The 18,747-nt window shown below is 55.5% G+C and overlaps 1 protein-coding gene across 1 annotated transcript in view; it reads right to left on the bottom strand.

The window, feature by feature from the left end:
• RGS9 (regulator of G protein signaling 9) overlaps positions 1-17,231 on the bottom strand; it is a 65,090-nt gene extending 47,859 nt beyond the window's left edge. The window contains exons 1-2 of the mRNA XM_056127927.1: positions 17,042-17,231; positions 5,275-5,371 (exon numbers count right to left, since the gene is read on the bottom strand). Coding sequence (XP_055983902.1) covers positions 5,275-5,371; positions 17,042-17,098 — 154 coding nt within the window. The 5' untranslated portion in view covers positions 17,099-17,231. The remainder of the gene's footprint in view (positions 1-5,274; positions 5,372-17,041) is intronic.
• Positions 17,232-18,747: the final 1,516 nt, after the last annotated feature.

Genomic DNA, 18,747 nt, shown 5'->3' on the forward strand with positions numbered 1-18,747 from the left:
ACCCATACACACACACAGACACAGACACCCACCACACACACACATACACACACAGACACAGACACAGACACCCACCACACACACACATACACACACAGACACAGACACAGACACCCACCACACACACATACACACACAGACACAGACACATACACACAATACACACACACATACACACAGACACAGACACATACACACACAGACACAGACACCCACCACACACACACATACACACACAGACACAGACACAGACACCCACCACACACACACACACACATACAGACACAGACACCCACCACACACAAACATACATACACAGACACAGACACAGACACCCACCACACACACATACACACACAGACACATATACACAATACACACACACACATACACACATACACAGACACATACACACACTACACACACATACACACATATACATACTACACATACCATACACACGTACACACACATACACACCACACATATACACACCACACACCCCACACATGCATATACACATGTACACACACATACACACATACACACACATACACCACACACATATACACACACATACATACACACACACCACACTACCCATACCACACACACATATACACACATATACACACATCACACACACACATACATACACACACATGCACCCAGCACCCCCAGCTACAGCTCCGGAAGCATCCAGACCTCAGGGCGCCAACAATGCTGCACCCCTCAGCCCTAGCCCTGAACCACTGGCTTTATCGGCAGAGTCACCAGGAAGGGCCCCCAGGCTTCCCCAGCACCATCTGGGAACCCCCCAAGATGCAGAGGCAGCCCGGGACGACATCAGGGCTGTAGAGAACAGGCACCGCCTCCAACCCATGTTCCAAGGACTCAGGTGGGGACAGGTCAAGTCCAGCTACAAAGACCAGAGACGCTGCAGGACCCCAGGAAACCAGGGGCCCAGTCTCCAAGCTTCTGACCCATGCGCTCTGGCCCCAGAAGCAGGAGTAAGAAGCAACATCTCAGAAAGGAGACATGCTGCTCTGGAACCATGACCCCGACTCAGACGCCACCTTCCATGTACCCACAGCCACATTTTTGCTTTAGTTCTGTTTGGGGCCACACCCAACAGTGCTCAGGGCTTATTCCCGGCTCCGTGTTCAGGAATTACCCCTGGCAGGGCTCTGGGGACCGGATGGGGTGCCAGGGATTGAACCTGGGACTCCCACCATGTGCAAAGCAAGCACCTTCCCTGCTGTGCTGTGTCTCCAGGGACCTCCCAACAACCAATTACTTTAGCCATGCCTGGGGGGAGGGTGGGGGCACGTCGGGCACAGGCGCACAGAAGGAGCCATGTCGGAGGACTACTTCTCCTGTCACCTGCAGGGGGCGCTTCTCAGGCCCACTCACACCCAGGATTCCAGTGGCTCAGGGCAGGGCTGTGATCCTGGGATCCATCCCCTCCTCCCCAGCCCGATGAGCACCAATGTCCTGCCACCAACCATCTACCCACATGCCCACAGTAACTGCTCTGGGTGGTTTTAGCATCTTGCAACTCAGGTTGATGGCTGAGGAGCAGAAATCCTTCCTGGAAAATCCCACAATGGGGGAGGGGGGGAGGGGAAAATGGAGCAATAATAGTACAGCGGCACTGGCTTATTTTGCAGTGTGGTCCATCTTCAGCACCCCGGTGGTCCCCAAGCCCTCTGGGAGTGAGTCCTGAATGCAGAGCCAAGAGTCAGCCCTGAGCACCACTAGACGCCGTCCCCCACCCCAACCAGGTCAAAAAAAAATCTCAACAAGGGGGTGCTTCAGACTTTCCACTCCTCGCCTCTCTAAATGCTAGCCAGTGGGGAAGCGACAAGAAACAGAGGCCCAGGCTGACTGATTAGCTCTCTCGCCCGAGGAGTAATGGGCTTTCCTGAAATAGAACAAATGAGATTAACAGGCCTCTGCTTCCTACGTCACAGGGTCTGTGCTGACGCTGCGGCCCCCGGCTCGGGCTTCCCACCAGCCCCCTAAAGTCCCCAGCCATCCTGGGTCTGCTGAGAAACAGCCCAATTGTCTGCTCTGAGTCTACAGAGTTGGAGCTTGCTCCCCCCCCCCCGCCCCCTGCCCCTCCCCACCCCATACTGACCTCATGACCCCCAGGATAGAGAAACGAGGGGGAAACGGCAGTGAGGGCAGCCTCACCCCCACCCAGAACACGGGCATATGTCACATTCTGGATATGAGGTACACATGGACAGCCAGGTGCTGAGGAGGCTGGCATCTCCTCTCCCCAAAGGGGTGCACAGAGGGTGCTTGGAGTTCCCCTAACATTCCTGGGGTGCTAGCCACCCGTGCAGGAAGCGACAAGCTCCTCCAGGGAGCTCCCTGCCTGTTGACCACAGCTCCAGTGCAATTTGCAGCTCATCCCGGCTGTCAATCGTGTGGACAGAGACAGATGGTCCTGCTTCTGGTTGGGGGGTTGGGTTTTAGGGCCACACCTGGCAGTGCTCAAGGGCCTATTCCTGACTCTGTGCTCAGGGATCCCTCCTGGCGGGGCTCGAAGGACGCACCTGACCTGTGGACACTAGCTCTCTGGTCTGCTAGCCCTGAGTTTGATAAATAAATGGGAACTCAAGGCTGGAGCGATAGCACAGTGGGTGGAGCATTTGCCTTGCATGCAGTAGACCCAGGTTCGATTCCCAGCATCCCATATGGTCCCCCAAGCACCGCCAGGAGTAATTCCTGAGTGCAGAGCCTGAAGTAACCCCTGATTGCTGGGTGTGACCCAAAAAGAAAAAAAAAGAAAAAAGAAACGAAAAACTCGAGCCACCACCTCAAAAGGAGATACCCCCTGCATTCAACCTACTGACCAAGCCTCAGAGGGCACCAGGGAGGGACATATAAGGACTGTCGTCCCCCCCACCCCGTTGCCTATGCCTCAGCTAAGCATGGGGGTGACCCAGAGGAAGTCAAGGAGAGGTCGCCAGAAGAGCTCACCCAGTCCAACGGAGAGTTCAGACCAGAATGAACTTTAGGGGCTGGAGAGATGATACAGTGGATAAGGCATTTACCTTGCACTCAGCAAACCGGGGATTCAATCCTCAGAAACCCCTATGGTCCCCTGAGCTGTAACAGGAGTAATTGATTTCTGAGTGCAGAGCCAGCATAAGCCCTGAACACCACCAGGTATGGCCCAAACACAAACAAAAAAAAAAATAGAATGAATGGAGACCGAAGAGATTATAATACAGTGGATGAGGCACTTGCCTTGCACACGGCAGACCTGGATTCGATCCCTGGCATTCCATAGGTTCCCCCGAGCCGGCCAGGAGTAAGCCTGAGCATCACCAGGTGTGACCCCAAAACAATAATAATAATGAATCGAATGAGTGAATGTCTGTCAGGAGCAGAAAGGAGCAGGGGAAAGAGAGAGTTGGAGTCTCTGTATCGCACACCGCAGCAACAGCAGAGGCCTCAGCCATTTCTGCTCTGCCAGGCCTGCCCCTTGTGGTTCCTGGACTCTACCACGCCTGGCTCCCAAGACTCCACTTTTTTTTTTTTTGCTTTTTGGGCCACATCTGGTGATGCACAGGGGTTACTCCTGGCTCTGCACTCAGGAATTACTCCTGGCAGTGCTCAGGGGACCAAATGGGATGCCAAGGATCGAACCTGGGTCGGCCGGGTGCAAGGCAAATGCCCTCCCCACTGTCCTATTACTCCAGCCCCAAGACTCTGCTTTTTCTCTTGAGAGCTGCCCTGGGGCATTCCCACAATTTCCCTTTGGCTCCAACGAGGCAAATGGATTTCCCTGGCAGACTCCAGGAGAGGCGCACACCTGCCTCCTCTGAGCAGATGCAGGCGGCAGGCAGGGAGCCGCGGGGGAGCAGGGCCGGAGCCAGCCTGCTCTGCCAAGTCAGGGCGCCTTTCATGGGAAAGGGCGGTGGGTGGAGAGTTGAGAATGAGGCTCCCAGGAGCAGAGCACAGAGGTGAGCCCGGGGCTCCAGCCTGGAGAACTGTTTGCTCCAACAGGCTGAACTCTGGGTCACAATCATGTGTTGCGTCCACTTTCACTGACACTCACACGGGCCCCCACCTCCTCCGGGGACTCTTCTCAAGCCCTCAGGCACCATGTGTACCCCAGGGTGGGTGGTTCTGAGGGTCTGTATTTGGGGAATTAGAAGGGAGAGAGGGGCAGGGACCATGGGAATCAATTTTTTCCTCCTAAAGAATATCTTTCCACTGGACCTGATGTCCTTAAAATCCAACCAAGGCAAACACTCACAAAAAGAACAGAAGTGCTTGAAAACAATTTTAGGGGAGGGGGGCTGGAGCGATAGTACAGTGGAGAGGGTGTTTGCCTTGCATGAGGCTGACCCAGGCTCGATCCCCAGCATTCCATATGATTCCCTGAGCACTGCAGGAGTGATTCCTGAGTGCAGAGCCAGGAATCACCCTGAGCATCGCCAGGTGTGACCCAAAAAGGAAACAACAACAACAACAAAACAATCTTATGGGGAATGACTTTACCAAGTCCCCTTCCCTTCCTTCATTTATTTTTGTTTTATTTTGGGGCTGGAGCGATAGCACAGCGGTAGGGCGTTTGCCTTGCACGCAGCCAACATGGCCGACCCGAGTTTGATTCCTCCGCCCCTCTCGGAGAGCCCGGCAAGCTACTGAGAGTATCTCGCCCGCATGGCAGAGCCTGGCAAGCTCCCCATGATGTATTCGATATGCCAAACACAGTAACAACAAAGTCTCCAATGGAGACGTTACTGGGCCTGCTCGAGCAAATCAATGAACAACGGGAGGACCGTGACCGTGACCATGATTGGGAACTGTACCCACTTGTGTTCAGGACTTACTCCTGACTCTATGCTCAGGGTGGGTCTTCGGGGTGGGGAGAGAGATCATATGTGGTGGGTCTTCGGGGTGGGGAGAGAGATCATATGTGGTGCCAGGAATTGAACCTGGGTCAGCTGTGTACAAAAGAAGTGGACTTCTAACCTCAGAAGAAGCCTATGGTCCCCAGAATCACCAAATTCAGTCTCCAAAGGGCAAGAGTGCCAACAGTTTTAGCTCTGTGGGCCCAATACAATCTTGAAACAAGGCAGCGTGGAAAGAACCAGAGGCCGCCCCTCCGTAGGTACACGGCTTTCCTCTCCCACTTAACCGGCAAATAGAGGCTGTGGGTCAAACTGGATCCCAGGGCTGCATTTGACATGTTGCCAGCCACTGCACATAGTGGGTGTCAGTCCTCGATTCGACCCCGCGCTCCAGTACCTGTCATAGCATGAGGGACGCTGGTGACCAGGACCTTCTGGCTCTGCATTCGGACTCCCGACTCTGGGTTCTGCATGTCCTTCACCAGCGCTTCTATCTGTAAGACAGAACCAAGAAAGCTGCTGAACAGGAACCTACCAAGCGCTGGGTTAATGTGCTGGAGGAATATTCATTGGAAAACTGTCCCTCTGATGATGGGGAACAGCCAGGAGCAAAACATGCATGGCTAAGGGACCAGAACTCTCTGCATCAGCTTCAGGGACCCCACGTTTCTGTGGAGAACTGCGGGAGAAGAGGAGATTCCACTTAAAGGGATTCTGCTGGACAGGGAAAGTCAGGGAAGGGCACCAGATCCCTGAGGACAGCAGCCAAGGGTCTCCGATAGCATTGCCAGGAGTGGGTCTCATTTCAGCAGCTGTTTCAGAAATAAGACCCAAGGCAGTCTGGAATAGGAAGTTGGCCCCACATAAGGAAAAGAACGCAGGGGTTCTTTCCAAAGATCTCACAATAATCAAGCCAGCAGGAAAAGGTTTCCACCCTGGCTGACTCCAGCCCTGATGCTCTTCAGGTGATGTTCCTGGTCCACTCCTAAAGTCCAGACAGCTGAGCACCTGCACAGAGGATGTCTGCCCTCATGGAGGAGGGGACCCTCAAGCCCCTCCTGCACACCTCTCAGCCACCACCTGCATTAAAGCAGCTCTCTGAGCACCCTGTCCCCGCCCCCAAAGCTCAGTCACTTGCTGGGTCCCTCCCTGCTGATTGCTGGCGACAAAATGCAAGGACACAGCCCCACACAGCACAGCCCTTTCTAATCCTTGGACCGTGAGCTTCAGGGCCAAATGAAAAGAACCCCAGGTCCTCGTGCCCTCGCTGGGGGCCTCCTTTCTCCACCAACATAAGGTCTCAGGTACCTCCCCCTCCTGAACCCCCAGCCTCTGCAGGAGAACGAAAGGGGGTGACCAATGGATGGGTCTGATTCTATGATCTCTTAGAATCCAAGCACACAGGGGCCGAGACATGCTTTCTCAGGCTAGATACATGTGATGGATGTATCAAAGATGCATGTGATGAATGCACAAAGAAATGATGTGGGGGAGGGGGGTAAAAATCCTGCCAAGCCCAAGTAGATCTTTGGGTGGGGGGAGATTAATTTTTTAATGAATCTCTCAAGGGTAAGCTTGGAAAGAGATATTTGACACAGCAGCAAGTCTTGGAAGGCACCACAGTGCTGGAGATTTCTCCAGGTCCCACACTGAGCTGATTTCACTGGGGCACCCCAGATGGAGTAGGTGCAGTTTCCCCCGCCTATTCCAGATGGAATCCCAGTGACCAAGAACTTCCACAAGCAAGGCCCAAGTATGCGGGTTCCAGAATTAAGTCTCCAAGCTCCATGGTGGCAGTGGGGTCAGGCAGTCCCTCCCCAGCTCCCCATCTGCTCCTGATGCCGGATGCCACTCCCACAGTCCACCTCCGGGCACCATCTTAACACACCAACAGCCCTGGTCCAGAGACTCCCAATTGAATCCCAAAATGGATTAGCTCCTACAGAGATGTCTCTGGAGCCCAACCATTTACAATCTTAGAATTCCAGAAGCATGCCAGCCTCTCATGATATGCAAAATGAGCATTGGAAAATAAATTATCTAGCGTCTGCCCTGGCAGGCAGGCTTGAATGGTGGTGGGAAAATTCGAACAAAATATGATATCCAAAAGTAGAAAGAGAATATCGGGGAAATTGTCTGCCATAGAGGCAGGGGGAGGACTGGGATGGGGCTGGGGGGGTGTGGATAAGGGGGACATTGGTGGTGGAAAATTTGCACTGGTGGAGAGATGGGTGTTTGATCATTGTATAGATGAATCTCAAACATGAAAGCTTTGTAATTGTGGCTCACGGTGATTCAAGGAAGGAAGGAAGGAAGGAAGGAAGGGAGGGAGGGAGGGAGGGAGGGAAGGAGGGAGGGAGGGAAGGAAGGAAGGAAGGAAGGAAGGAAGGAAGGAAGGAAGGAAGGAAGGAAGGAAGAGATATTTACAAGTAAGTAGCTCCTGGGGAGATTAAATTAGTGGGAAATGTGCCTTGGTTTATGTGGTTTTCTAAAAACCTCCCTCCCCTCCTTGGTGTCCTCCTGACAGTCTCTGAGTTCACTAAATTGTTTACAGGCAGCAGCTGGGAGATTAAGGGAGCTGTTAGGCAGTGTCTCTCTCCAGAGTGCTAGAGGTGCCCCGATGATGGATAAGTTACTGCTACCTATCGGCCTCATGCTTATCTGATGATTTGTCCAACTTCTGAAGCAGTCATCTAGGGTGATTTCATTATGGCCCCAGGAAACAACAAGCATTAAGATACATGCTTTCAAAGGATAGATATGCCATGGTACTGATGGAGTCGGTAATCCTAGAAGCTTCCATATAATCAATGCATCTTCTAAACTCTGCAGGCCTGGCTGCATTGAGATGCCAGGGAACAAGAACCTCACTCAACCAATCAAATACAAGTAGTTTCTGAACCCAAGATAAGGGCCAGTCTGAATGGAGAATACAAGTTTTTGTTTGGTTTGTTTGGGGGGAGAGGGCATGCTTGGCAGTACTCAGGGCTTATTCCTAACTCTGTGCTCAGGGATCACTCCTGGTGGTGCCCCAGGGACTATACGGGGTGCCGGGGATCAAATCTGAGTGAGTTGTATGCACGGCAAGCTCCCTCAAGTACTATTGCTCCAAACTCAAGGATACAAGTTAAAAATACAAAGACAGTCCCAGTCCTCAGAGAGTTGGGAAGACAATTGCAGGAAAATCAAAGTTAACTTAGAGGAACATCAGTGATCTGGATGCAGGAAAATAGCTCAGTTCAAATTCCTGCTCCAACAGAGAAGGAAAGAAATTAAGGAGGGAAGAAGAGAATGGGAAGTTAATGGGTAAACATGCATCAGGGTTTCGGTTCTACTGGTGATGTGGGTGAGGGGTAGAGCCTTATGTCCAAATCACAGACTCCACAACACTGAAAACATGAGATCTAAGCTGAAGCCACTGGAACTTCGTCATGTGCCTGTCAAGTTGATAGACGGAGATGGGACAGGAAGTGGGGGTGGGGAGGGAATCTGGTAACACTGGTGGAAGGAACGTGACGCTGGTGATGAGATTGGTGGTAAAATATTATATGCCTAAAATTCAACCATCAGGGGCTGGAGTGATAGCACAGTAGGTAGGGCGTTTGCCTTGCACATGGCCCAACCCGGGTTTGATTCCCAGCATTCCATATGGTCCCCCGAGCACGGCCAGGAGTAATTCCTGAGTGCATGAACCAGGAGTAACCCCAGTGCATTGCTGGGTGTGACCCAAAAAGCAAAAATAAATAAATAAATATAAAATTCAACCATCAATAATTTGTAAATCACAGGTCTTTCACTTTAAAAAATGTTAACTAATTTTTTTTTTAAAAAGTCCCAGCTCCAATGTGGAAGCTAGGTCAATGGCTAAATCTCAGAAGGCCAAATTTCTCAGGGGGTGATAAGGAATGATTATTATAGTGAGAGGGGTGCTGTAAAGGTTGGTGAGATAAAGTATTGAAAGCAATGAGCACCGTGGGTGAATTTTCTCAGGGAGCACACGCGGATGCTCTCTGAGAATGTAGGACATAGCAGGGTTGGGGTGCACGGGGGTAGGGGTGGCTGAAGAAGAGGATGGCTGAGACTAAAGAACAAAACAAGGGGCCAGAAAGATAGTACAGTGGGTAGGGTTTGCTTTGCATATAGCCCATCCAGGTTTATTTTAATTTGATGGCATCCCATATGCTCCCCTGAGCCAGAGTGATCCCTGAGTGCAGAGCCAGGAGTAAGCCCCAAGCACCATCAGGTGTAACCCAAAGAACAAAACCACATAAAACTTCACCTTGCGGGGGCTGGAGCAATAGTACAGTGGGTAGGGTGTTTGCCTTGCATGCGGCTGACCTGGGTTAAATCCCCAGCATTCCAGATGGTCTCCCAGCACTGCCAGGAGTGATTCCTGAGTGAAGAGCCAGGAGGAACCCCTGAGCATTGCCAAGTGTGACCCAAAAAAAAAAAAAAACCTCCACCTGGAGAGTGAGTGGAGCTTTCCTGGGTGCTGAAATAGGGGCTAGGGCTGGACACCAGGGCAGAGAGGCCTGAGAAGCTTCTCTGGGCCGGGAACCCTGGTCCATGGTGGGCGGGAAGGCAGAAGGACACGGCCATTAAGGTACACAGCATGGAGGGTCCGCCAGAAAATAAAAAGAAAACTACCAGAGGATCCAGGGGAAGAGATGGAAAAGAACTGAGAGGGAGTTGTTACAACAGCCACCGTTTGCAACGGCCAAGGTGAGGAACCCGTGTGAGTGCATGGCAGAGGGAAAGCCCAGCAGGAGGCCCCTGGGGGTCATGTCCATCCACCCGTCATATGGACGAAGGCGACTCTGCAGCCTGCATGGACGAGGGGTAACCAGCTGCGCTGACTCCAGCAAGTGAAGTGAGCCAGGGGCCCGCTCAGGCAGGGACCTCCCGTGACAATTCCAGGCATTGGGGAGAGAAATGGTGGCTGCCGGGGGCGGGGGGGGGGGGGAAACAGGGACATGGGGGGGGCTGCTGACACGGTCATGATGTTGTCACTAAGCAGGATAAGGTGACGCTTGTGCTCTGGGGAACACTATCACCTGGATTCAGGAAGCGTTTAGAGGTGGGCTCACTGGAGCTGGAGCAATAGCACAGCGGGTAGGGCGTTTGCCTTGCACACGGCCAACCCAGGTTCTATTCCCAGCATCCCGTATGGTCCCCCGAGCACCGCCAGGAGTAATTCCTGAGTGCAGAACCAGGAATAAACCCTGAGCATCACTGGGTGTGACCCCCCCCCCCAAATAAAGAGGTGGGCTCCAAGCCATGGAGCAAAATTCCTGGTACTTGGGAAATGGGCACTGGTGGAGGGATGGGTATCTGATCATTGAATAATTGAAACCCAAGCACAAAAATTTGTAAGTCTACAACTGTACCTCATGGTGTCTCACTAATAAAAAAATAAAAATAAATAAATAAATAAATAAAGAGGTGGATTCACCTGTAAAATGGCACCACAGGCAAATGTTTCAGGGGGGCGGGGAGGACCCCACTGCATGCAAGGTAAGGGGTCACATGGGAGAGCCAGGAGTGGGGACAATTTCGCCGCCTCCTGGCTCTGGCAGCTGGAAGGCCACCTCACCCGGGAGGCGGGCAGAGGGGACCACGTGGGAAGCCAGTGTCTGGGCAGGACCGCCCAATCTCAGTGCATCTGAGGGAACCACAGTCCAGAGAGACAGCTGTGGTCAAGGCCCCTGCAGGCACCGCTGAGCTCTTGGCCGGCACACAGAGGCACCTAGGGCGCAGATGGCGGCCAGGGCACCTCGGCACGACTGACTCTGAGCTTCAACCGCACAGACGTTCTCCTGGCTCACAGAACAGAAAGGATTCCCCTCGGCTCCTTCCAGAGCCTCAGTGGGCTGTGTCGGGGCCTGGCCATACTGGCCTCCAGGCAGAGACAACCCCAGGCAGTGTGAGGTGGCCCCACTTCTTCAGGACATGACTGAGATATGGAGGAGCCACGGGCTTTGGGAGTGCAGAAGCCAGCTGTCTATTCTCCAACACACACACACACACACACACACACACACACACACACATGCACGCGCGCGCGCGCGCACACACACACACACACACACACAGATGTGGGAGGGGGCTGGGAGGTGACCCCAACCTCTCCCATCCAGACCAGAGACAGCAAGCTGCCGTCTTCTGCCCCTCTCCAAAAAGCTGATCTTCCCCTGGGAGAAGTCAGGGCTCCCCAATCTCCAGGTGTCCCTAAAATTCCCTTCACTCACTCAAGGCAGCGTCTCATGGAAACCAAGTACCTATCAAGAAGCAGAAACCCACCCACCTCCCAATTCAGAAACCTGAGACAAAGTCGCAGATTTGACTCCTTCTCGCATGAAAAGCGAAGGGGGAAAAAAAAGAGTTCTAAAAGGTTTGAAAATAACCCTCAGAGGAGGAATAATGAGAGTTATTTTTGAAACACAATGAGGGGAGTGGAAGAGCTTTCTAGGAGGTAAGGTAATCTCCCAGGTGGGGGGCCTGGGGGCTTCAGTAGGCCTCAGCAACCTTAGGGGGGCAACCCTTTGGGTTTCCCATCCACTCTACCCAGTCCTTGGCTCATTTCAGGGAGTCCCCCCAGCCCCCCAACAAGGAGAGACTTGAGGGACTGCTGGCCGCTGAGCTGAGCCCTGCAGCCTCCAATCCAGGGTGAAGTTCAAGCCCCAAATCCTTTGGGAGTTTTCAAGACGTCAGGGAGTTCCAGCGAGGGGGTTGGAGTGGGCCCCAACCTAGCAATATTGGGGTTCTTTCCAGAAGTGGCCGGGGACACTCAGCACAGAAGGGGAGGGCACAGGAGGATGCAGGCTCATCTGTATTCCCAGGAGAGAGGCTGCAGGAGACCACCCCCTCAGCAACACACACACACACACACACACACACACATGCACACACACGCACAACACACACAAGCACACACACGCACGCACATACACATGCACACACAAGTCCATGCACACGCGTGTACGCACACACACGCACACAAGCGCACACACGCATGCACATACACATGCACACACAAGTCCATGCACACACACGTACACACACACACACACACACAGAACCTTAGAAACCTCTTAAGTATGTGCCCCCTGAGTCGGTCTGGGCTTCCTTCTTTTCCTGGGCTCCGAGGGAGAGCCCCAACACGGACTGCCCCCCACCAAGTTCTATATGTACTAACACCCTTGCCTTTCTGCTCCAAACGTCCACCGCCCACCACCCCTCACAGCCACCGCCCCCCACCCCCGTCCATCCCCACCTGCAAATGCCACCACCCACCCGGCACCAGCCAGCCACTGCCACCGCCCAGGCAGGCGACAGACTCCTGCACCCGGTTGACCTCGTGCTGAGGGTAGGACTGGGGCGGGGGGGGTGCCCCAGCATGACTGCAGGCATGCCAGAGAGCCCCACGATGTCGGGGGATCAGAGGTGATAGCTTTGACGGCCCCCAGCCCACCCTGCACACCCACGCCACTCCCCGCATGAGCTGTCACTCACTCCCAACGTCTCATCCCGCCGCTGGAATTTTCCTTTAAGCCCAGAAAACTCCCCAGGGTGGTGGGGGAGTGATACCCACCCGCCCTGTTCTGTACAGAGATGGGTGAGGTGACCCCGTGCGTGACCTTGGTGCAGCCTGACCTTGTGCAGGGGGTCCTGACACAGAAAACCACCTCACCCCCATGTTCCCTATGGCACCCTCATATCCACCCCCCCATACCTGGGGTCTTCACTTTGTTTTCACGTCTCCCCTCTCTGCTCACTGAGCCCCATCTTGGGGGACCCTCTGACCCCCACTCCTGTGCCTGCAGGGTTCTGCCTCCCTGGACTCTGTCTGTCCCCCGGGAGATGTGGGCCTTCATCCTGGTGTCCCCCCCAGAGACACTTGGGGCATCGTGACGATGGAGAGGGAGAGCGGGAGGACTGTCTGGGCCATACACAGCAGCACCCCTGCCTCTACCAGTCAGATGCCTGGAACCCCCAAACCCCTCTGCAGCACCCCCAAACCTCTGCAGACCTTGCCCGACCCCCCAAGGGGTTCTCGTCTGTGCCATGCACTGAGGGCAGCTAGAAACTTCTGCACGAGCTCCAGGGCTCAGCAGCACCCCACGTAATTACTTAATTGCTTCTTCAGGAAACCAGAAAGAGCACAGATGATTGAGGTCGACACTTGCTGGGGTGCAGCGGAGGCAGAGACGCACCCCACCGTCTCCTCCCACCCAGCCCACGGCCTGGCCCTGGGTTCTGACCTATCTTCCATCAGGAAAGCTGCCCCCTCTCCTTCACCTCAAACTTAAAACACCCCACACCCCCAACATAGAGCATAGTACACTTGGCGGGACATTCTAAGCCCCCCATCTCTGGATGCTTCTCTGCGACCACCCACCCTGCTGCCTGCTCCAGGTGCCCTTGCCCACCCCAACTGGTCTCCAGATCCCAAAAAGGAAAAAGGAAAAAAAAAACAATTTATGGGGCTGGAGCAATAGCACAGTGGGTAGGGCATTTGCCTTGCACATGGCCAACCCAGGTTCGATTCCCAGCATCCCATATGGTCCCCCAAGCACCGCCAAAAGTCATTTCTGAGTGCAGAGCCAGGAGTAACCTCTGATCATCGCTGGATGTGACCCAAAAAGCAAAATAAATAAATAAACAGAACCAGTCTCCAGGCAACCCACCTTTCACGTGTCTCACTTGCCAATGCGGGAACTAACTTTCCTCTTCCCACCCTTGGGGCAAAAGGAACCAGGGTCTTTTCACTCTGGCTGTGCTTGCAAACTCTGTACCCCCAAGAAATCGGCCCTGCCTCCCATGAAAACGGACCCATAGGATCAGTAACGGGGTCAAACTCTCCTTGGGTGCAGGGTGCCTTTTTGGGAGGACGGGGAGGCCTGAGTTTTCATTCCCACAGGTGCCAGCCCCCCACACAGGGATGCATGAGCAGGGGATGAGTGGACGCTACTAATGTCCACTGATCTCCTTCTTTGCTCTTTTTCTTTTTTTTTTCCCCCTTTGGGATCACACCCAGCAATGCTCAGGGGTTCCTCCTGGCTCTGCGCTCAGGAATCACTTCTGGCGGTGCTCAGGGGTGCCACGGATGGAACCCAGGTCGGCCACATGCAAGGCAAATGTCCTCCCTGCTGAACTGTCGCTCCAGCCCCTGCTAACCTCCTGCTATTTCTGCATCTGTTCACCCATCCCAGGTCCACGAAGATACCAGAAGCCTCTGGGAGAGCAGAGAGGTCGACCAGAAGGCCCCTCTGCGAGATTCCCATCCATTTCTGACCTGGGGGGATGTCAAGGGCTGAGGTCAGGGGGCTGGCGCGATAGCACAGCGGGGAGGGCATTTGCCTGGCACACGACCGATCCGGGTTCGATTCCCAGCATCCCATATGGTCCCCTGAGCACCACCAGGAGTAATTCCTGAGTGTGTGAGCCAGGAGTAACCCCTGTGCATTGCCAGGTGTGACCCAAAGGGAAAAAAGGGGGGGCTGGGGGCATGGCAGGGATGGTGACCTGGAACTCACAGGGTGGGGTGGACCCTGAAATAACAGCTGTGGGCATGGGCCCCTGCAGGGGGCTCTCTGTGCCAGGAGCTGCCTCCTCTTGCCCACAAAAGGCTCTCCACCCTTCCCATCACACTTGACAAGCCCAGGTGAGGGGGTAAGGGGGAAGGCGAGGGGGCCTGGGGGTGGCTGCTCAGCTGGGGGCTGCTGGGGCTGGGGTGAGTCAGGCTGTCCCATGGCACAGGAAAGACCAGAGCCAGCCTTGTCGAGTGGCCAGGGTTGTCGGGCCATGAGGGAATGCTGGGGGACTCCCATCCTTCCCCTCACACCAGTACTCCTTTTGATTTGCAAATCTACCACATCATGTGGCTATTCCAAAGACCTCTGTCTCCCTACAACCTACCAGGTTGCAAAGGTTCCAAGAGCCTGGGGACCCCCACTGCCACCTGCAGCTCAGCCCCTGCCTGCCCAGCGCCCCCCATTTGCATGCAAACTCTATCCTTGCTTCCAGACCCCTCAGGCCCTTGGGCCTTAGCACATGCGCCCTTCCCTCTGCCTGGCACATCTGTCTCTCCTCTCAAACCCCCACTCAGCCTTCAGTTCTGGGGCCCATGACCCCTAAACCCATCCATAGCCCTCAGCCTTCACCCACCTCTTCCCCCCCCCCCCCCCCCCACGTTGCTGGACAGACAGGAGTGCATATCACACTGAAAGACGGTGGTCGGTCCCCTGGTTCCCTGATTCCACCATGCAGTGGCTCTGTGACACGGGGCAGGTGATGAACCTCTCTGGGCTCTACTTTCCCTTCTCCTCAAACGTGCGTGGACAGGTGAGCTCAGGACTGTGAGGGTGTGGGACCAGGCCACATCCCTTTGATGGGGTGCTCCCCATGAGACTGGGCGGCAGGCTCGCCAGGAAGACCCCTGCTCGCAGACCCCATGGCACTCACTCCTGCCCTCGGGGGCTCTATGGTCTGAGCCCAGGGTGTGGGGGTGCAAGGGGGGTCCGCTCTCCGGGGGCCAGGAGTCCAGATTCTGTCTGGGTCAAAGTGGACGGGCGTGGGAGTGCAGGGAATCAGCAGAGAGGAAGTACCCCCCGTGGGGTGCAGGATGAAACCTGCTCCATCCCTACAGGGGGTGCTGAAGGAGTGGGGGGGGGGCCTTAGAAGAGGGCAGAGTCGGAGTAGACAGAGGGCACCTCAGCTGGTGGATTTCCCTGGGCACAGGTGTGAAAGGGAGGGGCTGGACCTTATTCTGTGAGCAAGGGGTGCCCGAGAAGGGGTTCGGAGAACCCCCACCCCCATTCGGAGAAGGAGTCCCGTTTCTTTATGGAGGGTTTTGTGGAGCATAGCAAGGAGGAGAAGGTTGGCTGGAGTAAGGTGGGAACACAAGGTGCAGGAGGTGACACAGGGTGGTGGTGGGGCTCTGGGGGAAGAGAGAGAAGGGGTGCAGGTGAGGCAGGAGCCAGGCTGCCTTCCAGAGAGCGAGAGAAGGGGAAACAGCTCGACCGCAGACTCAGAAGGACAGTCCAGCTTCTAAAACGAACACCAGGGAGGCAGGGGGTGCTGTGGGTGGGCAGGCGGTGGCACCCTGGGGCCCCTCAGATCGCTCCCCTGGGGGCCAGGAGTCTAGATTCCAGATCAGAGTGGACGGCCGAGGGCCACCCTTAGCACCAGGGGCCTGGAACATGGGCGACAGTCCCAGGATACCTGGATGTGACTTGGGGCAGGGCTCAGCCTGTCACTGGTCATTGGCTAAGTCTCCTCAACCGGATCTGAGAGCTCTGAGCCCCCCCATTCTCCCCCCCCCCACACACACACAGCAAGGAGGCTGAGAAGAGGGGAAGAGGGCAGGGAGGGAACAGGGCAAGCTGGGACCTAATCCCCCTCTCCTTCCCCTCCCTCTCTGCTCACTCAGATGCCCAGAACAAAAAAGCCGCTTTCTCTGCAGCCCCTCCCCACCGCCCAGATATACCACCTGTGCCTGCAGGCGGGGACCCCTTCCCGCATGCCGAGACCCCCTCCCCTTGCATGCTGGGGGGAAAAGCGTCTGCTCCGGAAGGGACGAGAATCTGACCTGTCCAGCAGACACCAGACATAAACAGACACCCAGCTAAGGCCCCTTATCCTGCGGACCCCACCATTCACGGAGGTCTCCGTGGCCGCACTCACACACACACCCACTTACTTGACAATATTGGAGTTGGGGCCCCGGGGGAGGATAACAAGGACCCAAATGGTCATTGGGCATCTGGGTGTCAGAGCAGCACCAGCAGCCGGCGGCCGAAGGGCTCCGTCCCGGGGAGGGGGGAGGGGGGTGGGGGGACACCTCCCTCCTGACTCCCTCGCCCCCTGCTCCGAGTTACAGGTTGTTCCCAGCCTCAGGGGGCAGCCCGTGGCCCTGTGTCCCCCGCAGCGCTGGGAACAGGTGTCATGGAAACCTAAATCAGTATCCTGGCAAGAGAAGAAAAACACGCACGGGCAGAAAAGTCTGCACGGAGCGGCCTCGGGGGGCCCCCGGGGGTGCCCCGCGCTCCTGCCCGCATGCCCCCCGCCAGCATCTCCTCCAGCACCTGCCGGATCGGGGACTCCGCGCGCGCCCCTACCCCAGGCCCAGGTGCGGGGACCCCGCTCCCGCCCGCAGGTCTCACCTTCTGCAGAAATGCCATCCTCGGCCTGTACTGCTGGCCTTGGTGCCGGATAGTCATCCTGGCCCCGGGATGCTGGGTGCAGCGGCGGACTGGGGAGCGACAGGGCAGGGGGAGCCCGCCGGGGGCAGCGCCAGCGCGGCCCGCACACGCCCTGCCGTGCCCGGGGAGGCGCCGGGTCCAGCGCCGCCGCCTGCGGGGCCCCTCTACTCGGCGCCCGCCCCGGGGAAGCCGCCGGCTCCGCGCCGGCCAATCAGCGAGCCGCGCCGCAGGCTCATTAGCATACGCTGCGCTGCTGCCCCGCTGCCGCCAGGGGGCGGCGGCGGGCTCGGCGGGACCCCCCCCCCCACACACACACAACCCCCCCCAACACACACACACATACACACACACAGACAGAGCCAGGCCAGCCAAGCGCCCCCCCCCCACATACACACACCGCAGGACAGCCAACAGGATGCCTCCCCAACACACACACACACACACACACACACACCAGAGGACAGTCAGCAGGATGCCTCCCCAACACACACACACACACACACACACACACACAACAGAGGACAGTCAGCAGGATGCCTCCCCAACACACACACACACACACACACACAAAACAGAGGACAGCCAGGTGGGACATCCCCCCAACACATACACACACACACACACACACACACAGAGCCAGGACAGCCAGACGGGACCCCCCCAACACACACACACACACACACACACACAACAGAGGACAGTCAGCAGGATGCCTCCCCAACACACACACACACACACACACACACAACAGAGGACAGTCAGCAGGATGCCTCCCCAACACACACACACACACACACACACACACACACAAAACAGAGGACAGCCAGGTGGAACATCCCCCCAACACATACACACACACACACACACAGAGCCAGGACAGCCAGACGGGACCCCCCCAACACACACACACACACACACACACACACACACACACAGGACAGCCAGGCGGGAGCCCCCCCAAACCCAGCGGCGGGGTTAGGGACAGAAGCGAGACAAAACAGCCTGGCTGAGGAGCGCTCCAAACGCGGGCTTTCCCCTGCCAGCCCGCCAGCAGGGCAGTCCTGGCCAAGTTCCTTAACACTCTCTATGCCTCGATTTTTTTTTTTATTTTTAATCTAGAAGGGTGAAAAATAAAAAGGAGATTAAAAATACCCAACAGAAGCAGCATCGCACTACCATTTGGAGCAGAAATGTGTAACACAGTTGTGGGCCCTCACGAATATGCCACCGCGGGGGTGGGAGTAGGCAGCTAAAAAGAATAATAATAAAAGAATAATAAGTGTAGCTCACACTGCACTGCAGCACTGTCCTCCTGTTGTTGGTCAATTTGCTCAAGCGGGCCCAGTAACGTCTTCATTGTGAGACTTGTTACTGTGTTTGGCATATGAATACATCACGGGGAGCTTGCCAGGCTTTGCCTCAGGGAGAGATACTCCGAGATATTCTTGGTAGCTTGCTGGGCTCTCCGAGACAGGGCGGAGGAATTGAACCCGGCTCAGCCGCGCTGGCTGTGGCTGCATGCAAGGCAAATGCCCTACCGCTGTGCTCCAGCCCTTAATAATAATAAATTTTAATTATTATCGCTCCAGCCCTTAATAATAATTCTTGATTATTATTAAGAATAACAGTCAATAATAATAATAATAGGAATTGGTGAAATGTTTTCA

This window comes from Sorex fumeus, unplaced genomic scaffold, assembly GCF_029834395.1.
Source record: "Sorex fumeus unplaced genomic scaffold, SorFum_2.1 ptg000063l, whole genome shotgun sequence".
NCBI classification, from domain to species: Eukaryota; Metazoa; Chordata; class Mammalia; order Eulipotyphla; family Soricidae; genus Sorex; species Sorex fumeus.